At 51.2% G+C, this 22,831-nt stretch overlaps 1 protein-coding gene across 1 annotated transcript in view; it reads right to left on the reverse strand.

Annotated features, from left to right (window-relative positions):
* CCDC88C (coiled-coil domain containing 88C) overlaps positions 1-22,831 on the reverse strand; it is a 148,487-nt gene that overhangs the window by 66,764 nt on the left and 58,892 nt on the right. The window contains exons 5-10 of the mRNA XM_025391674.1: positions 6,827-6,885; positions 5,618-5,701; positions 3,132-3,272; positions 2,526-2,710; positions 1,724-1,805; positions 1,239-1,397 (exon numbers count right to left, since the gene is read on the reverse strand). Coding sequence (XP_025247459.1) covers positions 1,239-1,397; positions 1,724-1,805; positions 2,526-2,710; positions 3,132-3,272; positions 5,618-5,701; positions 6,827-6,885 — 710 coding nt within the window. The remainder of the gene's footprint in view (positions 1-1,238; positions 1,398-1,723; positions 1,806-2,525; positions 2,711-3,131; positions 3,273-5,617; positions 5,702-6,826; positions 6,886-22,831) is intronic.

Genomic DNA, 22,831 nt, shown 5'->3' on the forward strand with positions numbered 1-22,831 from the left:
GGGACACTCCCTGAGTGGGTCTGAGGAACAGACAGGCCCTTGCCATAGCCTCGGCAACCCACCTCGCCCAGCCCCAGTGCCTCCAGGGCCCAGCTGCAGCACACAGCACATGGAAATCCTGGGCCGACAGCCTTCCCCGGCACCGGCAGCTCCATGGCAGGGAGAGGACAATACGGTGCTCTGCCTTCAGTGGCCTAAGCAGCCTTCTGGCTGGTAGGAGAGACGTCGGGCTTATTTCTTAGCCTTGAACAAGTCCACTCAATGTGTGCCAGTATTCTGATTTCACTCAGCTCATGTTTTCTAACCACTTCCAGCCCCCCCGGAATAGGCAATGGGAAAAATTCCTAAATCCTCAGAAACGGGGGTCCTGAAAGCTGCTACTGACATGAGGTTGTCAGGGTGAGTGGTAAAGCATCAGAGACCTCATTTGGGTCTGGGTCGCCATGTAGCCTTGACCCTTTCACCAGCATTTTTCCCAGAACCTTGATAAGATTTAAAATAAAGATGGTTCGAGTAGCCTCCACTGGCTGATGACTTACTATGGGGCTTGCCCATCACCAGTTACATCTTTGAAACCTCACAGAGCCATAATAGTATTCCTATTTTTAGGGACAGGGTTCCTCTCTGCCACCTAGGCTGGAGTGCAGCAGTGCAATCCCAGGTTCAAGCAATCCTCCTGCCTCAGCCTCCTGAGTACCTGGGACTACAGGCACGTGCCACTATGCCTGGCTAAATTTTTTTATTTTTTATAGAGACAGAGTCTTGCTATGTTGCCCAGGCTGATCTCGAACTCCTGGCCTCAAGCGATCCTCCCACCTTGGTCTCCCAAAGTGCTGGGATTATAGGCATGAGCCGCTGCGCCCAGTTGCCTGTTATTCCCACAGATGAGGAAATAGTCCTAGCAAATTAGCCACAGAAATTGCAAGAAGTCTTTTAAAAGATGCACACGGATAGAAGGTGATCATAATGCCATGAGGTGGGGGCAGGAGAAACTCTGAAAGGAATCACTGCCTTACATCAATCAATGACACTCCTTCCCCTCCCCCCTACTGACGGGGAGATGAAGAGGAGCAAGACGGGGGCCCTGGGAAGCCCAGGCAGGCTGAGGTGCCAGGGAAGCATCTGCTGAGAGAGCTGTGGCTCCGCTTCCCCAAGCCCCCAAGGACAGGTCAGTCAGAATCTGCTTCTGAGGAATTTCCAGCAGCCCCATCCAGGGGCCTCGCAGCAAGGTCACCTACCTCCATGCGGGCCTTGTAGAAGTCCACGTCGTGCAGTTTCTCCTTGCAGCGGGTCAGCTCCAGCTCCAGCCTCTCCACGCGGTTTGCCTTCTCCCGCAGGGAATCCAGCTCGTCTCGATAGGCACGAGCAGACCGGGCGTCTGCTGCTAGCTGGATGTTCTGGAAAGTGGACAAAGGCAGGAGCACCTAGCTTAGGGCATCCTCTAGGGAGGGCAGAAAGGCCAATTCCCTCCTGCATGGTGTCTCCATGATGGCCCAGGACAAGCCAGCTCCTGGTGGCCGGGGGCCTCCATGTGCCCGCCACCACACGGGATCTCCACCTGCTGTCACTAAGAAACAGGGTCATCCCTATAGCCGTGCTCAGGACAAGTGGCTCTTGGGTGGCTTAAAAGCGCTGCTGTTGTGCTCCTGACCCTCCAGGCCCCGTTATTGGACACTCCAGCCCTGCCACCCCCAGGACACACAGGCTCAGGCCCCCAACTCACCTCCTGCTTAACTTTCTGCAGTTCCAGCACCAGCTGGTCCACCTCATGTCTGGTGTCCACAAGCTGCTCTGTCTTATCCTCCCTGCAGAGGCAGTAAGGACAAAGAGTGTGGGAGGCAGCTTCCTTAACAAGCAGTCCCGGACGCAGGCCGCCACTTCCTAAGACCAGTGGGAAAAGGAAAGCACCGGGGATTTGGGCGGTGGGGAGGCGATCTGCTTATGGGGCCTGCAAAAATGTTACCGACTCAAAATTCTTTTCTCTTTGTAAGTTTGCAACATTGGCCCTTAAACTATGTCCATCCGCCACTCAGGTCTCCTTCCAAGTGTGTGGGGCAGGTAAGGAGACCCCAGCGGCAGCTTGTACCACCCTATGGCCAGGCTCTACAGGTGACCAGCCAGGTGACATCCACCAGCTGCAGGAAACCTGGGAGAACAGGCTCACCAGACTGGACCGAAGGAGGAGCACCTCCTCCCTCCAGCCAAGAAAACACACCAGGTGTGGTCGTCCCGGCCCCAAGCTGGAGCTGAGCATGGACTGGAGACTGCCTCTGTGGACAACTTGCACTGTCTGGACTGAAGAAACCCTGAAGACCGGGAAGAACCCCTGCCCCCATTCCAGTGCGGGCCTCGGACGGGGAGGCAGCTGGTCCCAGGTCAGAGTAAGCTCAAGGCAGACCCCAGCTGACTCCAGGGCGCATGTCAGAGCTGTGCCATTGGCAGCACCACGCATGTGAGTCGATGCCACACCAGAAACACGACTGTAACAACACACACAAAGGTAGGAGAAGCAGCCGGGGACTCACAGCTCCTGCCTGACGCGCCGCAGCCTGGCCTTGGTGTCGGCCAGCTCCACGGCCAGGTGCTGCTTGTCTTCACTGGAGAGGCTGCTGGTGGGGCTGGGAGTGGAGTCAGCGCTGGAGGACTTGACGGGGCTGGGTGGATGCTGCGCCTGCAGGTAGTCACGCTCCTGAGTGAGGTCCACGATCAGCTGCAGCCGGGCAGGGAGGGGGACGGAGGAGAACAAACGGGGTTAACCAGCACCACACCTGAGCTCGAACAGGGTGAAGAAACCACCAAAAGACAGATATTGCAGCGGAGACTAAGAAACCAGGAGGAAGGTGGGAGAAGGCTGGCGTAGGTTTTGAAAAGAGGTGAAATATTTAGTGAAACAAAAGGGAATGTACGAAGGAGGGGGGCCCCAAGCTCCGCGTCCTGATCCCCTGTATCTTCCCACAGGCCCGAGGTGACCATGCACTGCAGGGGCCGTAACCAGGGAAAGCACGCACGTCCCACCCCGACCAGAACCTCAGCAGCAGGACTGAGGCGTCTAGGCTGAAGATGAAGGGAGAGGAGATGAAGGGGCCTGAGCCCCTTCCCAGGCTGCCCGGGCCGCCACCCCGCGGACGCACCTCGCTGCATTCGTCCCGCTGGTCGATGAGCCTCCGCAGGTGGAGCACCATGCTCCTCGAGAGGGCCTCCAGCTCCTCCGGAGCCACGTCGGGCAGCTCCAGCCACTGCAGGTCAAACACGTTCTCTTGGTTGTGAGTCACCTGTGGGCACACATGGCAGGGCAGTGCAGGGGCGGCAGAGACGGGCACCCACTTCCTTCACACTGCAAACAGCATCTCCTTCCAATCAACCTTACTAATCCCTCAGTGACAAATTTACTGTGGCCAGCAAAAGGGTGCCCTATGCAAGTGCGGCCAAACCCTTCAGCACAGCCCTGTTCATACAAACCACTTCTGCTTTCAGAACTGGGTCAAAGAGGACACTGGTTTTCAAAGAGGACCAGAAAGCACGCCTTACAATTGTTTCCCTATAAGGTCATGGGATAAGACATCTTCACTGGAACTACATCGATGTAGAACACAAAGAAGGAAAGCTTCAGGGTGAGAGGGTGAGGAAAGGGACTATATGTTACTTCTTAAAATCTATGCAAACAGAGCAAAAATATTAATCTTTTGTCAGAATGTTGTGTACAAAGCAATCTTGGGTTGTTTTCTGGAACTATTCATAATCAAACAGTTTTCAGGGAAGGGTGCATCTCATTCCCACGGGCCACAGAAGACAGCCTCTTTGGGCCCCTTTCCCTGGCCAGGCAGTGGAGATACACGGCTCTGTCTACATGAAACAGCCTCTCGACACACACCCCGCGATCTGCCCCAGGAGACAGCGTCTGTTTCCAGCTCTCCTCCTCTCCGTTTCGGAAGAGATACCATAGTGCTCGGGCCTCAAAAGAGGAAAACAAGAACAGTGAAATTGGGGCATCTACTCTGAAACACACCCAAAGAAGTCTTTATTCAATCAACAGAGGTAGAGAAAACAAAAACACAAACTCAGCTTGAGCAACATAGTAAGACCCCATTCTCTACAAAAAAATGTAAAATTTAGCCGGGCGAGGTGGCATGCACCTGTGGTCCCAGCTACTTGGGAGGCTGGGGCAGGAGGACCACCTGAGGCCAGGAGTTTGAGGCTACAGTGAGCTATGATCACACCACTGCACTCCAGCCCAGGTGACAGGGGGAGACCCTGTCTCTAAAAAAAAGACAAACCCATAAAATAAAAAGCAGACAGGGCCCTGTCAACAAAGGGCCTTCAATTTCTCAAAATTTGAAGAGACACTACCTTCTTACTTCTCCCCACCTTAAAAGGATAAGTTTGGATACGGGTGATCTGAGAATTAGGAGAAATCTTATCCCATGATTCAGAGCACCCTAAGGGCACAGGATGGAGAGGCTGGTTCTAGGCCTGCTCCAGACCCAATGCTGGGGAAAGTCCTTGGACATCTCAGGGCCTCTGTAAATGGTGGTGTGGCTGGGCTTCAGGGGCTCAACCTGGCTGCACCACAGCCACTTACTGAGGTTTTATTTAAATGCTTATGCCCCTCCTCCCACTGAGTCTGACTCAGTGGGTCTCTTAAGGGGCCCAGCACCCCAATTTTTAAAAAGCACCAGGGAATTCTGAAGCCCAGGCCTGACAGCCCAGCCAGCTGTGGAAGCTGGTAGGCCAAGCCACAGGTTCTCCCCAGTATCAACCCAGGGAGTCCTGTGCTCAGCTGCCTCTGCCAATCACACACCAGTTCCTGTGCATGCAAATCTTCTTCATGCATTTATCTCATCTGTCCAATGACACTGACTGCTGAACCCATATCCCCTAAGGTAATTAAAGCACACAGTGCATATTTTGGAAGGAGTGTGGAAGTGGAGGTCAGGAAAGTAAATTGCCACCTGGATACTGCCCCCCAGGGTGGCCGCCTCCTTAGCTGATACCACCTCTGCCAATGTCAATGGCAAAGTGCCGGGAAGGTCAGGCCTCCAAGGCCAGGGGCTCCTCCTCCTGCACTCTGCTGATGCTCAATGCAGAGCCCTCCCGAACTCTCGCTGGGGGCCTGAGTTGGGGATGGGCCGAGTCTCCCAAGGCAGCCTCTCTGGGACTCACTGGTTTAGATTCCCAAATGGTGTCAGCTTGTCTCTGCCATGTCACTGACAGAAGCAGAGAATCTCTCTCTATAAAGATCAACCATTCAAAGCAGGGTGACATTTGCCAGAATACATTTTCAGGGCCTGTAAATCAAATTCTGAGCCTCAACCACTTGACAGCTCTTAAAAATAGTCTGAGACCATATTAGGCAAAAAGAAGGCGACAAAAGACGACTTGATTGAGGTGTTTTTTTTTTTTAATTTTTATTTTTACCCTCATTTTATTTTAGCTGGCTGATTGATGGCTATCTTTCCAAATAGAATCAATGTGCCTGTGGTGTCTGAAACCTAAGATTAGCAAAATCGTAACAGGTGATGTATTCTTTAAACGTTTCCACTCATAGAGAAGTTTTGCCTCCCGGCTACCACGGGCGCAGCAGTGCACAGCTGAGCCCTCCACGAGGCCACGCACCTACCTCCTGGATATGGGCCACGATGCCAGCCTGGGTCTCAATGTCCAGCTGTTTGATTCTTTCAATGAACTCCTCTTTCCTCTCACACTGCAGAGGGTTACATGTGTTAATGGAAGCACTGTTCAAGTGAGGGCGAAGCTGAGTCCACCACGGCCACAGAATGACAGTTTCAAAAGGAACCACCCACCCCGGGCTTCTTCATAACTAAGAACGCTCTTGTCCTCCTGCCAGCCCTTACGCTGATGTGTCTCTGGTTGCTGGACCATCTACATCAGAATCACCTGGGGAACTTGTTCTTAAAACTCCCATCCGTAAGCCCCCACCAAGATTGAAAAGACCAGGGTGGAACACAGAACGCTTCATTTTAAATAAGCTCTCCAGGTGATTCTTAAATACGTAAAGACAGGGAACACCTGGTTTAAGCCAGGGGGTGGCAAACTTCATGCGTAAAAAGCCAGATGGTAAATATTTTAGACTCTGTGGGCCATTTGGCCTCTGTCACAACTACCCAGCTCTGTCGCTGTAGTGGGAAAACAGCCACAGACAATATGTAAAGGCGGGCATAAGGCTGTGTTCCAATAAAACTTTATTTGAGAGAGGGTCTCGCTGTCACCCAGGCTGGAGTGCAGTAGCATGATCATGGCTCACTGCAGCCTCAAACTCCTGCACTCAAGTGATCCTCTTGCCTCAGCCTCCTGAGTAGCCGGCAGGCATGCACCACCATACCCAGCTAATGTTTTCTATTTTTTTCTGAAGACAAGGTCTCACTATGTTGCCCAGGCTGGTCTTGAACTCCCAACCTCAAGCCATCCTCCCCCACCTCAGCCTCCCACAGTGCTGAGACTACAGGCATGAACCACCGCACTCGGCCCAATAAAACTTTATTTACAAATGTAGGCAGCAAGTCAGATCTGGCCCACAGGGTGTAGTTTGCAGATCCTTGCTCTAGCAGTTCCTACACTGGGGACGATTTGCTAATGGTACCCTGGCCTGAGGGATCCCCATCTCGCCTCCTGCCCAAGGTGCCCTGGTACTAGAAACAGCTGCCACCTAAAACAATGGCCGCTTTCTTCTAGGAACCCAGCGGCCTTCTGTCATATTGGACTGAAAGGCGCATCCTCCCACCTAAGCTAAGGGCTGGTTCCAGTCCCACAAACCCAGTATGAGAAGGCTGGGGGAGCTCCCTCTGCTGCAGCCCTGCCCAATCCCTACCTGGACGGCACAGCCCAGCACCAGGAGCAGCACCTTCTTGATTTCCTCCATGCTCTTCCCTAGATCAAGAGAGCAACACATTTAACTCAGCTCAACTGCTGGTACAATTTCAGTGACATGTTTACTGTAGGGGGAAAAAAATCAGATAAACAAAAAAAATCATCTCTCTACTCTGTGACATTCACTTAGGTATACACACTCCATTGATCTTCCATGTGAGGCTTTATTTACTTTTTATTTTATTTTGAGACAGGGTCTCACTCTGTCACCCAGGCTGGAGTACAGTGGCAGGCCCACAGCTCACTGCAGCCTTGACCTCCCAAGGCTCAAGCGATCTTTTCACCTCAGCCTCCCTAGTAGCTGGGACTATAGACATATACCACCATGCCTAGCTAATTTTTGTATTTTTTGAAGAGAGGGGTTTTTGCCCATCTCTGGTCTCAAACTCCTGGACTCAAGTGATCCGCCCACCTCAGCCTCCCAGGGTGCTGGAATTACAGGTGTGAGCCACCATACGCAGCCTTATTTACTTTTTTTTTTTTTTTTTTTTTTGGAGACGGAGTCTGGCTCTGTCACCCACGCTGGAGTGCAGTGGCGCGATCTGGGCTCACTGCAAGCTCCACCTCCCGGGTTCACGCCATTCTCCTGCCTCAGCCTCCCGAGTAGCTGGGACTACAGGCGCCCGCCACCACACCCGGCTAGTTTTTTGTATTCTTTTTAGTAGAGACGGGGTTTCACTATGTTAGCCAGGATGGTCTCGATCTCCTGACCTCGTGATCCGCCCGTCTCGGCCTCCCAAAGTGCTGGGATTACAGGCTTGAGCCACTGCGCCCGGCGCCTTATTTACTTTTTAAACCAAATGAGAATTCTGTACATAACTATTTGAGGTCCCATTCCATTCAAATATGTCATCAATATCTCCCCGTGGTAATTAATGAACCGTAACATCAGCATCCCTTTTTAGCGCATCAGGTAAGCAAAGTACACAATGGGAGAGAACAACTCCCACAGGAAATACCTAGTCGACACTAAAATAAGGCTGTATACAACCTTCCCCTTTTTATCATGCAAATTTCCAAACAGACCCAGGAGGACAGTATAACGAATCTCCACAATACACTCAGCCTCACATGATCAACATTCTGCACCTCTCACTCTACCTGCCTCCTCCTTCCCTCTGTAAGTTTGTTTGGCTGGAGTATTCTACAGTAAATTCCATAAGATAACATAAAGACATCCTTTTTTTTTGGGGGGGAGGATACAGGGTCCCACTCTATTGCCCAGGTTGGGGTGTAGTGGTGCAATCATAGCTCGCTGCAGCTTCCACCTCCTGGGTTCAAGTGATCCTTCCACCTCAGCCTCCCGAGTAGCTGAGACTACAGGTGTGCACCACCACACCTGGCTAACTTTTGTACTTTTTGTAGACAGGGTCTCATAATATTGCCCAGGTTGGTCTTGAACTCCTGGGCTCAAGCAATCCTCCCGCCTCAGTGTTGGGATGACAGGTGTGAGCCACCATACCTTTTTGATGGTTACATACTTACTTTGTAAAGCAAGGCCACTAATTTACTCAACCAATCCCCTTCCAGAGGTTCAATTTTTATATATAATATAGATATAAATATATATAATATATAATATATATATAAATATATATATATATTTTGAGACAGAGTCTCACTCTGTCACCCAGGCTGAAGTGAAGTGGCACAATTTTGGCTCACTTCCACGTCTGTCTCCTGGGCTCAAGTGATTCTCCTGTCTCAGCCTCCCGAGGAGCTGGGATTACAGGCGCTTGCCACCACGCTCTGCTATTTTTGTATTTTTAGTAGAGATGGGGTTTCACCATGTTGGCCAGGCTGGTCTTGAACTCCTGACCTCATGATCTGCTCGCCTTGGCCTCCCAAAGTGCTGGGATTACAGACGTGAGCCGCCGTGCCCGGCCCTAAAATATGTCAATCTAAACAATGTTATAAAGAATATCATGGTAGCAGGCCGGGTGCGGTGGCTCAAGCCTGTAATCCCAGCACTTTGGGAGGCCGAGACGGGTGGATCACAAGGTCAGGGGATCGAGACCATCCTGGCTAACATGGTGAAACCCTGTCTCTACTCAAAAGAATACAAAAAAAACTAGCCGGGCAAGGTGGCGGGCGCCTGTAGTCCCAGCTACTCGGGAGGCTGAGGCAGGAGAATGGCGTGAACCCAGGAGGCGGAGCTTGCAGTGAGCCCAGATCGTGCCACTGCACTCCAGCCTGGGCAACAGAGCGAGACTCCACCTCAAAAAAAAAAAAAAAAAAGAATATCATGGTAGCTAATTCTTTATGTATTCCCTTTTTCAGCTTTTCGTATTGACAAGCTGCCCTGCAGACAGGCTCTACCATTTCACCATGGGACATATGTGGTGATTCCCATTTTCCTACCCTTGACCAGCATTTACCCTACCACTCTTTCTCAACTTTGTCAATCAGGCCAAAAATCCTGTTTCGTCATTCTGAGCTCTCCTTGATTGTGCTTGAAGCTGAATGCATCTTCACCTGCTTATCTATCTCAAACACTTAAACAGCAGCAGAACACTTGGGCTTAGACGACGGGCTTGGTCACCTAGGAACTGTGTGTCCCAGACAAGCCATATTCTGTCTCCAAGCCTCAGTTACCACATCTATAAAATGGCCTGGGTAATGTGCAGCGTTCCCTTTCAGGTTTAAAAAAAAAAAAAAAAAGAAAAGAAAAAAAGAAAAAAAAAATCTATGTGTTCTGACTTTTTTGTTATATTCTGTTGTATTTGAGGAAGAAAGGATATGCCAGAAAGAGCTTTCTTCTCTTGAAAGACTTAACCAACTCACACACTAGGCTACAGTGGCCCAAAGTATCAAAGACTGCTGGGATGAAAAAACCAGACCACCGTCCTGAGAACCAATGCTGTGGTTCATTTCAGATTCCTGAGTACGAGTAGTGAATGAATATGCGACCTCTTCCTAAGACCCCTCGACTGAGAAATAGCTAAAATTGGCTTTCCTTGAGATAATGACATCACTATCACTGTCAAGCCTCAGAACTGGGAACTGGGGGTTCACTGAACCAGAAGCACACGCCGCCCCCCAGGCTGAAGGCAGGGCAGGGAGAGACTGGTGGGCTGGGCCACAGGGTCTAAAAGCCACGTTCCTGCTCTGGAGGACACGCCTGAGAAAAAGGCTCAGAGTTGCAAAACAATCCTCTAAGGTTAAATCCTTCTCTTGCTAGTAAGTTTAGAGATTCGTCAATATTTGAAATGGAAAAATTCTCAAAGTCTTAGTATTATTTTTTTTTTCACTTGAGATCTTTTATTTGGCCCAAGACACTCTAATCCACAGAATAAATATCACCACAGTGACTCACTTCCCTATTAACATGGAGCTATTCATCAGCCACTTAACTTTAGTTTCGATAAAGAGAAAAGGGGCTGGGCGCGGTGGCTCATGCCTGTAATCCCAGCATTTTGGGAGGCCGAGGTGGGAGGATCACTTGAGGTAAGGAGTTCGAGACCAGCCTAGCCAACGTGGTGAAACCTCGACTCTACTAAAGATACAAAAATTAGCCAGGCGTGGTGGCATGCGCCTGTAACCCCAGCTACTTGGGAGGTTGAGGCAGGAGAATCACTTGAACACAGGAGGTGGAGGTTGCAGCAAGCTGAAATCGCTCCACTACACTCCAGCCTGGGTGACAGAGGGAGACTCTGTCTCAAAAAAAGAGAGAGAGAGAAAAGGGAATGCCCACATGAGTGTTAACAAAGCCTCCAATCAGTCTTTCTGACAGCGCTTGCCAGCTCAGCCCAAGTCACCCACCTCCCCCTTTCCCTTCTGTCAGCCCACAGATCACTGGCAAGGGCTCATCGCATGCCCATGCTAGATATAAGAGGCACAGACCCTTCCCTGCCATCACTGGCTTGTCTTCCTACAATAAGACTCACTTTTTGAAAGGCCACTCACCAGGTACTGTACCCACCAGAGGAGCCGAAACACTAAGAAAGCACTTAAGGGTCTGAGATCAGCCTAAACAGAAGTCAGGGTTTGCACAGAAAATCTTTATGTACTCTATTCACAGCAAAGTCCCCAAAGGAACTAATTACATCACACTGTAGAATCATTTAGACAACTCTGGTGATCCATTTCCCCAGCCCAAAGCAGATTACAACAGCAAATTAAAAGGGGGAAAAGGGCTGGAGAAGCTCACTGATGGTGTTCTGAGAGCAAGGAAGAGAGCAGAAACCTTGCTCACACACTGGAGGGCAAAAACTACACTCTGAGGCCAGGTAAGTGGCCCACAAGTGTAATCCCAGCACTGTGGGAGGCTGAGGCAGGAGGATCGCTTACATCCAGGAGTGCAAGACCAGTCTGGGCAACATACGGAGACCCCCCACCATCCCTTTTTTTTTTTTTTTTTTTTTTCCCTTTTTTGTTTTTCTTTTTTGAGATGGAGTCTCGCTCCGTTGCCAGGCTGGAGTGCAGTGGCTCGATCTCGGCTCACTGCAATCTCTGCCTCCCGGGTTCAAGCGATTCTCCTGCCTCAGCCTCCTGCGTAGCTGGGACTACAGGTGTGCACCACCACATCCAGCTAATTTTTGTATTTTTAGTAGAGATGGGGTTCCACCATGTTGAACAGGTTGGTCTTGATCTCTTGACCTCGTGATCCACCTATCTCAGTCTCCCAAAGTGCTGGGATTACAGGCATGAGCCACTGTGCCCAGTCTTTCTTTTTGAGATGGAGTCTCACTCTGTTACCCCGGTTGGGGTGCAGTGGTGCAAGCTCAGCTCACTGCAACCTCTGCCTGCTGAGGTCAAGCGATTCTCCTGCCTCAGCCTCCCGAGTAGCTGGGATTACAGGCGCCCGCCACCATGCCCAGCTAATTTTTGTATTTTCAGTAGAGATGGGGTTTCACCATGTTGGCCAGGCTCGTCTCAAACTCCTGACCTCAAGTGATCTGCTTGCCCTGGCCTCCCAAAGTGCTGGGATTACAGGCGTAAGCCACCGCGCCCAACCAAGATCCCATTTCAATTAAAAAAAAAAAAAAAAAAAAAAATTAGCCAGGCCTGGTGGTGCACTATTTGGGAGGCTGAGGTAGGAGGATCGCCTGAGCCTGGGAGGTTGAAGCTGAAGTGAGCTTTGACTGTGCCACCGCAGTCTAGCCTGGGTGACAGAGCAAGACCCTGTCTCCAAAACAAACAAACAAACAACAACATCGCAAAAACAACGCTCTGAGGCTGCTCGGTGACAGAGCAAAGGGTTCTACTCCCTCAGCACCCTGCGATCACGCACCATGACAACCCTGAGTTCATTCATTCCCTCATTCATCCCAACACCCATCAGACATCAAGAAAACACTCAATCTGACCCACAGCACAGGTTAGAAAAGCATGGATTCCTGTTTGCTAAGGTTTGTAACAGGAGGAAAAAAGGCTTTAAACATAGAGAATTAAGTTTAGAAAAATATTCCTAGGAAAAAAATAAACTCTTTGGTGATGAACAGGTTACTAAGAAATTTACCTCTGCCCTCATTCAAATGAAGCAGAGCAGTGCTCGTTCTCACCAGGCTGAGTAAATAGAAACATTTGCTTATAACAAATGCATCCTGTGATCCCAACCCCTACAGATTCCTACAATTTTTTTTTAAAGTGCCCAGGGTGGGGAGCAGAAGTTTCCTCATTTCTCATGAGAAGCCGATGCCCAATTTCTTTCAGGATTTCAGTCGTAAGAAAAACCGCTATTTCCACAAATCTACCAGATTGTGGGTTTTGAATAGTTTCAAAACACAGCAGAAGATTCCCTCCTGGGTCCTTGCCAGTAGGACTGGCTCAGTGACACAGTCAAGCAGGCCAAGATCAAACAAACCTACAGACAGCTCCCTGCCAAGTACCTACTATGTGCTGGGAGCCAAACCAGCAATCTGAAAGCTGATAAGTGCTACGGGAATCCAAGAAAGGAACTTCTAATTTGCAGCAAGGCCCAGGGCAAGGATTCTAAAGGGAATAACCTCTGAGCTGAGTTCCACAGATGAGGAGGAGACAGACCTGTCGGGTAGGCAAGTGTGGGCTTTCCAGGCCCAGGGAACAGCATGTGCGAAGGCCACGAGGTGAGAGAGCACACTGCTTGTCAAATTATAAGTGCTTTGCGCTTACACTTATCGAGCTGGTGTTCAGAGGGAGAAATGGGGGCAGGTTATAAAACAACGTGGATTTCTACACCAAAAAAAGTCACAAGCAACCACTGGGGGCAGGGATCGAGAAACATCAGACAGGACACACTCCACACTTAACACAACTACACTCCGTCGAGTATAGGAGAACCCCCGGGGGACTCCCAGGACTTCCTGAATGAATAGCTGAGTCTACGAAAAACCTACCTTACTACCTGCTTCCTGGAGTCTTGACACAAAGAAATTCACCCCAGCCTATCTTAGCAAAAACGCAATGCAGACAGACAGGCCAACATAAGCTATATAGAAAGCTGCAGATGTTAACAGTCATAAGGTTCCAAAACAGAAGGGAAACCGCCAGACAGCACGTGTTTCTAAGTGCAGAGGTGAGGATAGAAAAGTAGTTGGACAATTAAAATACATCATCCTCTAAAATGTGCATTATATCATGGTTTGAAAACTCCCCGCCTTGCTAGCCCTGAGTCCACGGCAGACATGATTAGTCAATCACAGCACTTTCTGACTCAGGGCGGAACTAGGCCTCAGAATCCTTCTGAACACAGCACTCCACAGACTACCAGTTAATGGACGTTAACACATGGAACAAAACCTATCTTCCTTCCATGACTGGTATATAACCTCGAGAGCCCTTTTTGACTCCACTCTTTGGTTCTTTAAGATGCAGCCATGCATGTGTTCAGAAGACACTGTTTTTTTTTTTTTGAGATAGAGTCTCGCTCTGTCACCCAGGCTGGATGGAGTGCAGTGGTGCAATCTTGGCTCACTGCAACCTCAACCTCCTGGGTTCAAGCGATTCTCCTGCCTCAGCCTCCCAAGTTGGAGGAACTACAAGCTGGAACTACAGGCACCCACCACCACGCCTGGCTAATTTTTGTATTTTTTAGTAGAGACAGGGTTTCACCATGTTGGCCAGGCTGGTCTCGAACTCCTGACTTCAAGTGATTCATCCGCCTCGGCCTCCCAAAGTGTTGGGATTACAGGTGTGAGCCACCACGCCCAGACAGCAGACACTTTCTGGTTTCTGGACACATGAACTAAATCTTGTTGTGTATAAACGATGACTGAGGTGTGAAGCTGGGGATTTAAGCAATGGCAGGCAAGCATCCCTGTCGAAGAGGGAGCCCTTCCTGCTCCAAACTGCATACCCTCTGCCCTTGCTGGGGTCGAAGGCACAGTGATTCCTGTCCACAGATGAATAGGGGTCAGAGATAAAGCAGTGAAACTGACTCCTCTGTCTTGCTAACTCAGCTCCCCACAACCACAGAGGCCCAGGACCTGCAGATCACCAGCCAGGCTCAGGGTTTAACCCTCACAACCTGGAAGGACTGACTGTATTCCGTAGAGTAACTCTGCCCTTTCCTCCTATAAACCACCATTACTGCACCTTAATATACGGCATGCTACCACATGACTTAATTCTGAAAGCAATCCCCTGAAGACGGTATGATGACTCCATCTTAGAAACAGAAGGATGTAGCTCAGAAAGGCTGAGTCACAGAACTAAGATCTGTTCAAGGGTCCACCACCACCTACCATCTCCTAACTTATTTATGTTTCCTTCTAAAGCAGGGAGCTATGTGGTTTCACTTCTGATCCCTGCGATCCCATGCAGGTTAGTTAACCAGCGTTTGCTGACTGAGTGAGGTTAACTGTTAGCATCAAGTACCTGGGTTAGAACAGCAAAGAGAACAGTTTCAGTTTCTCTCTTCCATGGCACAAACATGTGCTTACTGATTCTACATTCTCTTTTCTTCTGGCTTATATGCTGGTGTGAACCACTGACTGCTTTCCCTGGTTTTGTACTTAAAAACCAGTTATTTCATAAGGATGCTCACGAGGCTGTCACAGTGATTTGAAAACAGCAGTGCACCGAACACAACCCTGTCGTCTCTCCTCAGTACACAGGCACACCCCAACACTCACTCATGCGGGCACAGCTCTGAGGGCCCTCCTGGGGCCTCAGCTTACAACGGGAAGAGCTGTTTATTATTATAACAGTCAGGGGTACTTCCCAGGCACTGCCGAGGAATACTAGAGGTAGAGAGTTCCCTGTGGGTGGGCTCACGGGGATGCTCCATCATGTGTGTCCCCACCCACGGGGAAGGAGGCAGGCGCCTCTACACAGGGGCTCACATTCTGGGGAGCGGCCCCTGTGAAATCCTCTTGTCACCACATGTGCCCCCACCATTAACATAACCAGGCACACACATTTATCAAACGTGGACTCTGGCGGGCGCTAAGCCGCATGCCTGTGTGGAATGTTGCAGGAGCCTCCCGGGGCACCCCGACCAGTGGCCCTTTACCCCAGTGTCTCTCTGCTGCCGGATCAAGTCAGTCCCACCCCCACAGATACCCCAGCACCACCATGCACAACAGACGTCAGCTGCCCCCAGGTCTTGTAGAACACTTTGAAATACCAGCCCCTCAGAGCACCCTCACCCCAAAAATGACCTCCTACCCCACCTGCCTGCCACGGCTGCAGAAGCTGAGAGTGCGAATTCATTTCCCAGCACCAAACAACTGAAGACCAGAAAAGCAGAATCAGTCACAAGCCTGCAGCCTGAGACCTGCGTTTGCCCTGGGAGGGGGCGAGGAGCTAGGGTAGGCAGGGGATGCTCTGGGAAAGGGTCCCTCCCAACCGCCAGGTGGAAAACTCAAACATAAAGACCTTTGACAAACAGCATCTCTTCGCTCCTCTGCAGACGGCGGCGGCCACAGAGAGCAGGGCTGCTGGAAGCCATGGTGTGGCTGTCGCAGCCAGTGGCGCGTTCTCTGTGTGCCCAGGCCATCGCCAGGAAGTTTACTAACAAAGTCTGGTCTCCAGGCAGATCCGCGGGTGCTCAGAGGCTGGCGTGTGGGCCGCGCCGTGACGCTCAGTTGGGCTTGGTGTCAGCCAAACTCTGCAGCTTCCTGGGAAAGGAAAGCCTCGGCTCCCGGCCCAAGTGCCCCAGCACCGCACACGGACTGGAGACCTCGTTTCTGGATCCAAAAAGCAGCACAGAGGCAAAGCAGCAGGATGGAAATGGGGTAGTTTGAAACAGCATTTGGTTGCTTTTCTGAACCTTCTCTCTCAAGGATGAAAGAGGAAATTTTAGAACAATCAAAAATGCCTGAAGATTAGTTTTCTTTTTCTTATTTCTTCCCTCCCATTCAAAGGCCCCAAACTTTTTGCAGATATGAAAATTACATATATATACACACACACACACATATACATGTACATTTATACACAGGATTAGAGAATTATGGCCAGGAGAAATAAAATAAAACCAACAGAGGTAGGGGAAAAGAACACAAGAATGGCTCCTGAAGCCAGAGTGGCCGACCCTTGGCCTCCACACCACATGGTGAGCAGGATGGAGCCGGGGGCAGGACTGGGAGGGCCGCAGGGCCGGGAAGACAGGGCTCTTGAGTTTTAAAAGCACAGTCTCAGCAGGAGGACGGCTGCCCACAAGCCGGACTCTGAGCCTGTGCCTGGGTTGCCAGGGTGGGGGTCAGCAAGCCTCGGGCACACCCAGCCCTCACAAGTTCCCGGGGGCCCCCTGAAGGAAGGCAGGGCTGTGCCGTGTGGGCTACGAGAGAGAGGTTTCCATGGGATCTGGAAAGCACTCCAAGGACACGCCGGCAGGAGAGCAAATCAATACTGAGAGGGTTAAATATTAAATTCCAAGGAGCTTCAGGAGGTCTGTTTCCTCTGGTCCATGAAACCTAAACCTCAGCTGTCACAGAAGACCTCCTCCCTGCCCCAGGCTTGCTGCTCCTCCTGGGACTCCCAGCAACTTGCACTCCCCTGAGCTCGTTCCACCTAGAACACCTTTCCTCGCTTTCTCTGTCTGAGGCCTTGCCCAGATATTGCCTCCTCCAGGAAGCCTTCCTGACCTGCCCAAGCAGAACGCATCAGCCCCCTTGCACTGGCTGTGAAGCACGATCTTGTACCATCTTCTGTCCCGGAATAAATGTCTCTGTGGACCCTGTCTCCCCTTCCTGCCTCAACACAGACTGGGGGCTTCCTGATCTGAGGTGGCCTGTTCATCTCACCAGCGGAGGGGAGCTAAAGGAGGGGCCTGGGCTGAGCTCCTTTTGAGAGCCTCTGGCCGAGGGGCAGCCACCTAAGATGAGGAAGGATGAAAAGGTGCTCCAGCCTTGTATTTGGGGGAGGTCAGAAGTCGGGCCTTCTGGCTTCCTCAGCTGGTGCAGTAGATAGAGCCGAGTCCTGCACTCAGCTGAGAAGGAAGGTCGGTCACAGCATTTTGTGTGCACAGCACCCTGTTTCTTCAGGGTGCTTCCCCTGCTGCTGGAATGTGCACCCTCCGTAACCATCATAAGAGAGAGAACACGTAGGACAGAGGGCCAGGCCACTGAACAGCAATTAGTGAAACCCCAAGGCTCTTCTCAAAGGTTCCAGTGGTATTCAGGTAGGACCCTGTAGGGTGTGCATATGGAGTCGCAGCTCCTCCAGGGCTCCCAGGAATCCTGCTTGGCATTTAGAATGTAAGAAACATCAGGGCAGACGGGTGATGGTAACCCTCTTGCTTGGAACCAGTGGCCGACTGTCCACAAAAGTAACCATCTGTGCAATTTATGGTGTGAAATCTGTCTTTCACCTATGCAGACCTCCACGCCGTGTGCCTCTGAGCGAGCTCCTCCACTCTCTGGGCTGGGCTTCTGCACCTATGAGGCTCGTTCTCTTCCACTCTAAACGGCTTCGGTGGGATCAGCCATGTGTAAGTCTGGAAACCACTATTATACTTGGATACAAACCCTGGAAGAAAAAACAGCGCTCTCTTCCAGCACAACTGTCCTGTGATTCATCGCAGAAAGTAATTTGCTAACACCCTGGCTTCCCGTCAGACACATCTAGTCTTTATTTGTGCGTGTGGCACAGTGACAGGCCTGGCTGCCGAGAAAGATGCTGAGAAGCCAGAGCTGGAGGGACCCCAGAGCTGGTCTAGCTCCATCCAGCATCCTCCCTCACTGCTCAGACAGCACAGACATGAGCTCTTGCTTCTCACAGGCTTCTCGTAGAATACGCTCATCAGTAACCGCGGAAGACGTTTAATAGCCGTGCAGCTGGCAAGATGCTGAAGGTGGTTTTCAGGGAGTCATCTCAGGCCTAGGGGAGGCAGACAAGCGGTACTGGGCAGAGAATGAATCTCACTTGACCCTGACCACCGACAACTGGCCTTCTTATCTGTGACAGCAAGTGGGTAACGCCTGTCGGGGGCCCCAGCTTGATGGGGGAGCCAAGTGGAGAGAGGAGAGAGGAAGACAGAAAGGCAGGCCCCCTGCATGGATGCTGTATTTGCTGAGCACCTACTACATGCCAGGTGGTATGTAATGTCTACATTCTAGACATTAGAATGCACTGACAACAGCAACAAAAACCCCAGGATTCCTGCTCTCAGGAGAGCGTGCACCCTAGCGGGGGAAAAGCATGCAATGCCACAGGGGGGAAAAAAAATAAGTGAACAGTATCGTCTATTCTCAGGTGCCAAAAGGTACAGAGAAGGGAAAGCAGAGCAGAACAAAGAAGACGGGGCATGTGGCAGGAGAGACAGGTGGGGCCACACTGAACAGGGGCTCACAGGTGGTGTTTACACAGTTTGCTGGCAGAGGGACCGGCAGGCGCACAGGCCCTAGTGCCCAGAGCGGGCTGCAAAGTGACAGTCGGCTGACTTGAGCAGGGGGCTGCTCGGGCTGCCATGCTGGGAGCAGACTGCAGGGGGTAGGGGTGAGGACACTGCCCTGGGGAGCAGCCAGGCAGAAGCAGGGTAGCTGGCGGTGGGGAGGAGGGCTGCAGAGGAGAGCTCAGCTTCTGGGGGTGCACTGAGGGTAGACCCAGGATGCCAGGCAAAGGCACAGACATGAGTAAAAGGGAAGGATAAGGATGGCGGAGGGGAAACAAAGCAAAGGACACTCTACAGCACTCTGGCCCCAGAAGCCTGCATCCTGCCTCACTACGGGGGCCGGCTTAAGAGCCATCATATAAAAGTGAGGGTGGGGTTCAAGCAGGGCCCAGCCAGAGCCCAGGCCATGCTCGGAGAAGCAGAGACTACAGCAGTGAGGCACCAGACAGACCCTCCCATCCCCAGGGGCATGGGTGCAGCTGAGAGTGAGCTGCAAAACCACAGCACCATCAGAGCAGAAACCCAGAGACAGTCCCAGGGGTGGACACAGCGTAAGCGAGTAAGGAGTTTGGGCCAGGACAGGCTGAGGAGAGATTTCAAATGCAATTTTCAGTATATAAAGTACTGTTTCATAGTCACTGCACCGTCCTTGACTTCCACCCAGGATAGGAAGAGAGTGAACACCTTTCTGTCTGATGTTAAGTGAGACATACAGAAAAATTGTAAGTTGTGACACCTCCCTTTTTTAGGTCAGAGAGAGGGGACAAATGCGTAGACTCTCAGGGTCTTTTAGTATCATTGTGCTGGGGGACAGCGGGTGGACCAGATACTTTGTTGGGATTGGAATCTGGGAGCTTGTGATGCTATGTGCTTAAAACAGAAAAGTTACCCCAAACTATAAAAAATGTTATAAATAACAGTACAGTGTCAGCATCCACCAAAAAGAGTACAAAGCAAGCCCCTGACACACGAGGGGGACAGATTTAGTTAAAAAGCACACACACACCCCACCCTAGGCAACCATACAAATTTAAAAAAACACCAACTTTGTTCTTTGTTTAGAAAGAAACGAAAAAAGCTTCACACATCTATTTTTACAATTTAAAACTGAAAATGCTATTTCATAAATCCATCTCTCTGCCCCCAGCACTGGTGTCTGCATCTTCCTGCTGGTGGATGTCCCCTGCCAGCCTCCTCTGCTCTCAGAGCACCCTGGGACTCCTGTCAAACCTACTCATCTGTGCACCCAGCTCCCGGTCCCCCAGCCCTGACACGCTGCCCTCCATGTGCAGCCTGCTGAGGCCACCGTCTAGCATGTCAGTCAGCGCGGCCTGGGGCCCTCTGAGCCCTCGGTGATGGGTAAGTTATTCCCGTCCTTCCCTTTCCTGGCGCTCACTGTCCAGTTTCTCTAACTCCGCCTTCAGAGCTGGAAGCAGCTGATTCACGTGGGCTGATTATATACCATGGGGGTCCCAGGGACATCCAATTCACCTGTCAACTATCTAAAACCAGCTTCCCCTTAACGTTCTAAAAACTGAATTGTGGTTAGGGTTGTACAACTTTTTATATTTATGAAAAAGATCACTGAATTATACACTTACGATGGGTGTATTTTATAGCATGCAAATGATACCTCAATAAAGCCGTTAAAAAAAATCAGCATCCACATCTTTACAGATGTTTCTGTTTGGCAGTAGACCTGAGGTGGGGACCTATGTTCTCTGCCCATGGACAATCTCTGTGGTGTTGGGAGGTGCCTGACGGCAGCGGGGCAGAGAGGACAGGCTTCCAGATGGCAGTGGAAGGGGAGACACCTGCAGGGGTGAGAAGAGAGGGAGCGCCAGCAGGAAGGTGGGCAAGCTATGCAGGTGACATCAGAGCCGAAGGGAGGGGTGAGAAAAGGCAGGGAGAAGGATGTGTTTAATATTGGGTTCAACCATACACAATGGTCATTTTCATAGGTCAAAAAAGGCTGAATATTGCAATCACCTACAGTTAAACCTAACCCATGGATGTCCACGTGTGACAGACGAAGCAGCTCAGGTTTGGGGGCGGACAGAGCAGGTTTCTAATCAGCCCCTCTGCTTACAGGCCAACTGGTCAAGGGCATGGCACCCACACCCTTGGAGCCTCAGTTCTCTCACTATAAACAGAAATGGGCGCAGCCACACCACAGAAGCACGTTTTCATTCCTTTAAAAACAAATTTTAATTAACTAATTAAAGATGGAGTCTTGCCTGTCATCCAGGCTGGAGTGCAGTGGTACAATCATGGCTCACTGTAGCCTCGACCTCCTGGGCTTAAGCCATCTTCCTCAGCCTCCCAAAGTAGCTAGGACTACGAGTGTGTGTCACCATGCCCGGCTAACTTTTTTATTTTTTGTAGAGCTAGTCTCTCGCCACCACGCTCAGCCTTTCATTCAACTTTTAACGCAAGTTCAATGGCAAGCACAGGGTGGGCTTGCTAAGGAGTCACTGTCCCCCTCTCTTGCTCCTCCAGTGTCTCCAGGGTAGAAGGAACAACAGGAGTAAGCTACCGCCAACCTCTACAGGCATCGCTCTCACCTCCCCCCGTAACACCAGCCCCAAATAAACCAGGAAGGCGGCAGAGTTCTGCTTAGCAAAACAGGCTCCACTTCCCTGAAGTTACCAGAAATCATGCGAGTGCCCCCGACCCTGGAGCCCACGGCTGTGGCCAGCGTGGACTGCATTTGGCATCCCGCCTTTCTCCGGAGGAGCCGTGAAATAAAGCCAGAACACACATGGCCCCATGACAGAGCTGGCAAGTGAGCAGAACCAAAGGCTCCCTGCTACTGACACGTGAAGTGGGGGAGGGCGCTTGCCGTCAGGGGCCACCAGGAGGACCGGGGGTGGCCTCTGCAGAGTCCCCATGTAAGGCGGTGGTGCCCACAGGCCAGAGCACTGAAGACTAACAGGGGTCCAGGGAAGCTCTTCCTTCTGGCTCATGCAGACAAAAGGCAGACACCTCAGCCAGCTGAAGCCCAGAAGGAGCGCCCCCACGGAACAAGGAAGCCGCCGCTGATGTTCTCAGGGCGGTGGCACTAAAAGAGGACTGCTCTCCCACCAGCTATGTCCTCAGCTGGTCACTCAGTGAACTCTTCTGAAGTCTCAAGGCCACTTTAGCTACTGTCATATGGACAGGAGAGGGGATGGCCAGGCTGCAGTGAGGCCAGGGTGAGGAGACGCCAACAGAGGGAAGCCTGAGTCCCTTTTGGAAACGCCTCTAATGTTTAGGATCCACGGTCTATTGCCACCCTACAGGTGCGGCTTTTCCTGTGTTCCTTGATCCCTCAGCTATTCCAGGAGGCCCCAGACCTAGGGTTCCAAAATGATGACAAGGTCTCCATCAGAACAAGGGAAGCCCTAGCCAGCGAGAGTAAGTCTGTCCCCGGGGCCTGCGACTTCTGTCCACGAGCTGTGGGTGCAGGTAAACACACGCAAAGGTGAAAGGAACGCAAGGCATCACTCCATGTAATGCACCCAGGAAGTTACCTGACAGGCAGAGATTAAGTTCTGACTTTCTGTAAGATGCCAGGAGGACATTTAATTTGGTTTTTCTTTCTTTTTTTCATTTTATAATTAGAGATGAGGCCTCACTATGTTGCCCACGCTGGTCTTAAACTCTTGGGCTCAAGCGATCCTCCTGCCTCAGTCTCCCAAAGTTTTGGGGTTACAGGAATGAGCCACTGCGCTGGGCCTCATTGAGTCTTTCAAACTCACACTGAGTGTCAGAGACTGCAGGGACCTAGAACCTGTGCCTACCAGGAGAGCTGAGTCCAGCAGGGAGACATAAAACAGATCAATGAGCTCCGTCACCGAGCATGAATGAAGCCTTGCAGGACCCCAGTGAAGACAGATGTCGTTCTCTAAAGAGATTCTTACTCTCTTGTCTAAGGTACCACACTCCCTGATGGTGTCAGTTGATTCCACACTTACTCAGGAAGTGAGTCCACCAGATGGTATGACTCAGGCACCTAAACCCAGACTCATCTTCTCAGGAGCAACAAGGCAGTGGCCTCGCCAGCCTCTACACACACATCTGAGGGGTTGGGAGGCTTCACTCTTTTTTTTTTTTTGAGACAGAGTCTTGCTCTGTGCCCAGGCTGGAGTGCAGTGGCGTGGTCTCGGCTCACTGCAAACTCCGCCTCCCGGGTTCACGCCATTCTCC

The sequence above is a fragment of the Theropithecus gelada genome, chromosome 7b (genome assembly GCF_003255815.1).
Source record: "Theropithecus gelada isolate Dixy chromosome 7b, Tgel_1.0, whole genome shotgun sequence".
Classification (NCBI taxonomy): domain Eukaryota; kingdom Metazoa; phylum Chordata; class Mammalia; order Primates; family Cercopithecidae; genus Theropithecus; species Theropithecus gelada.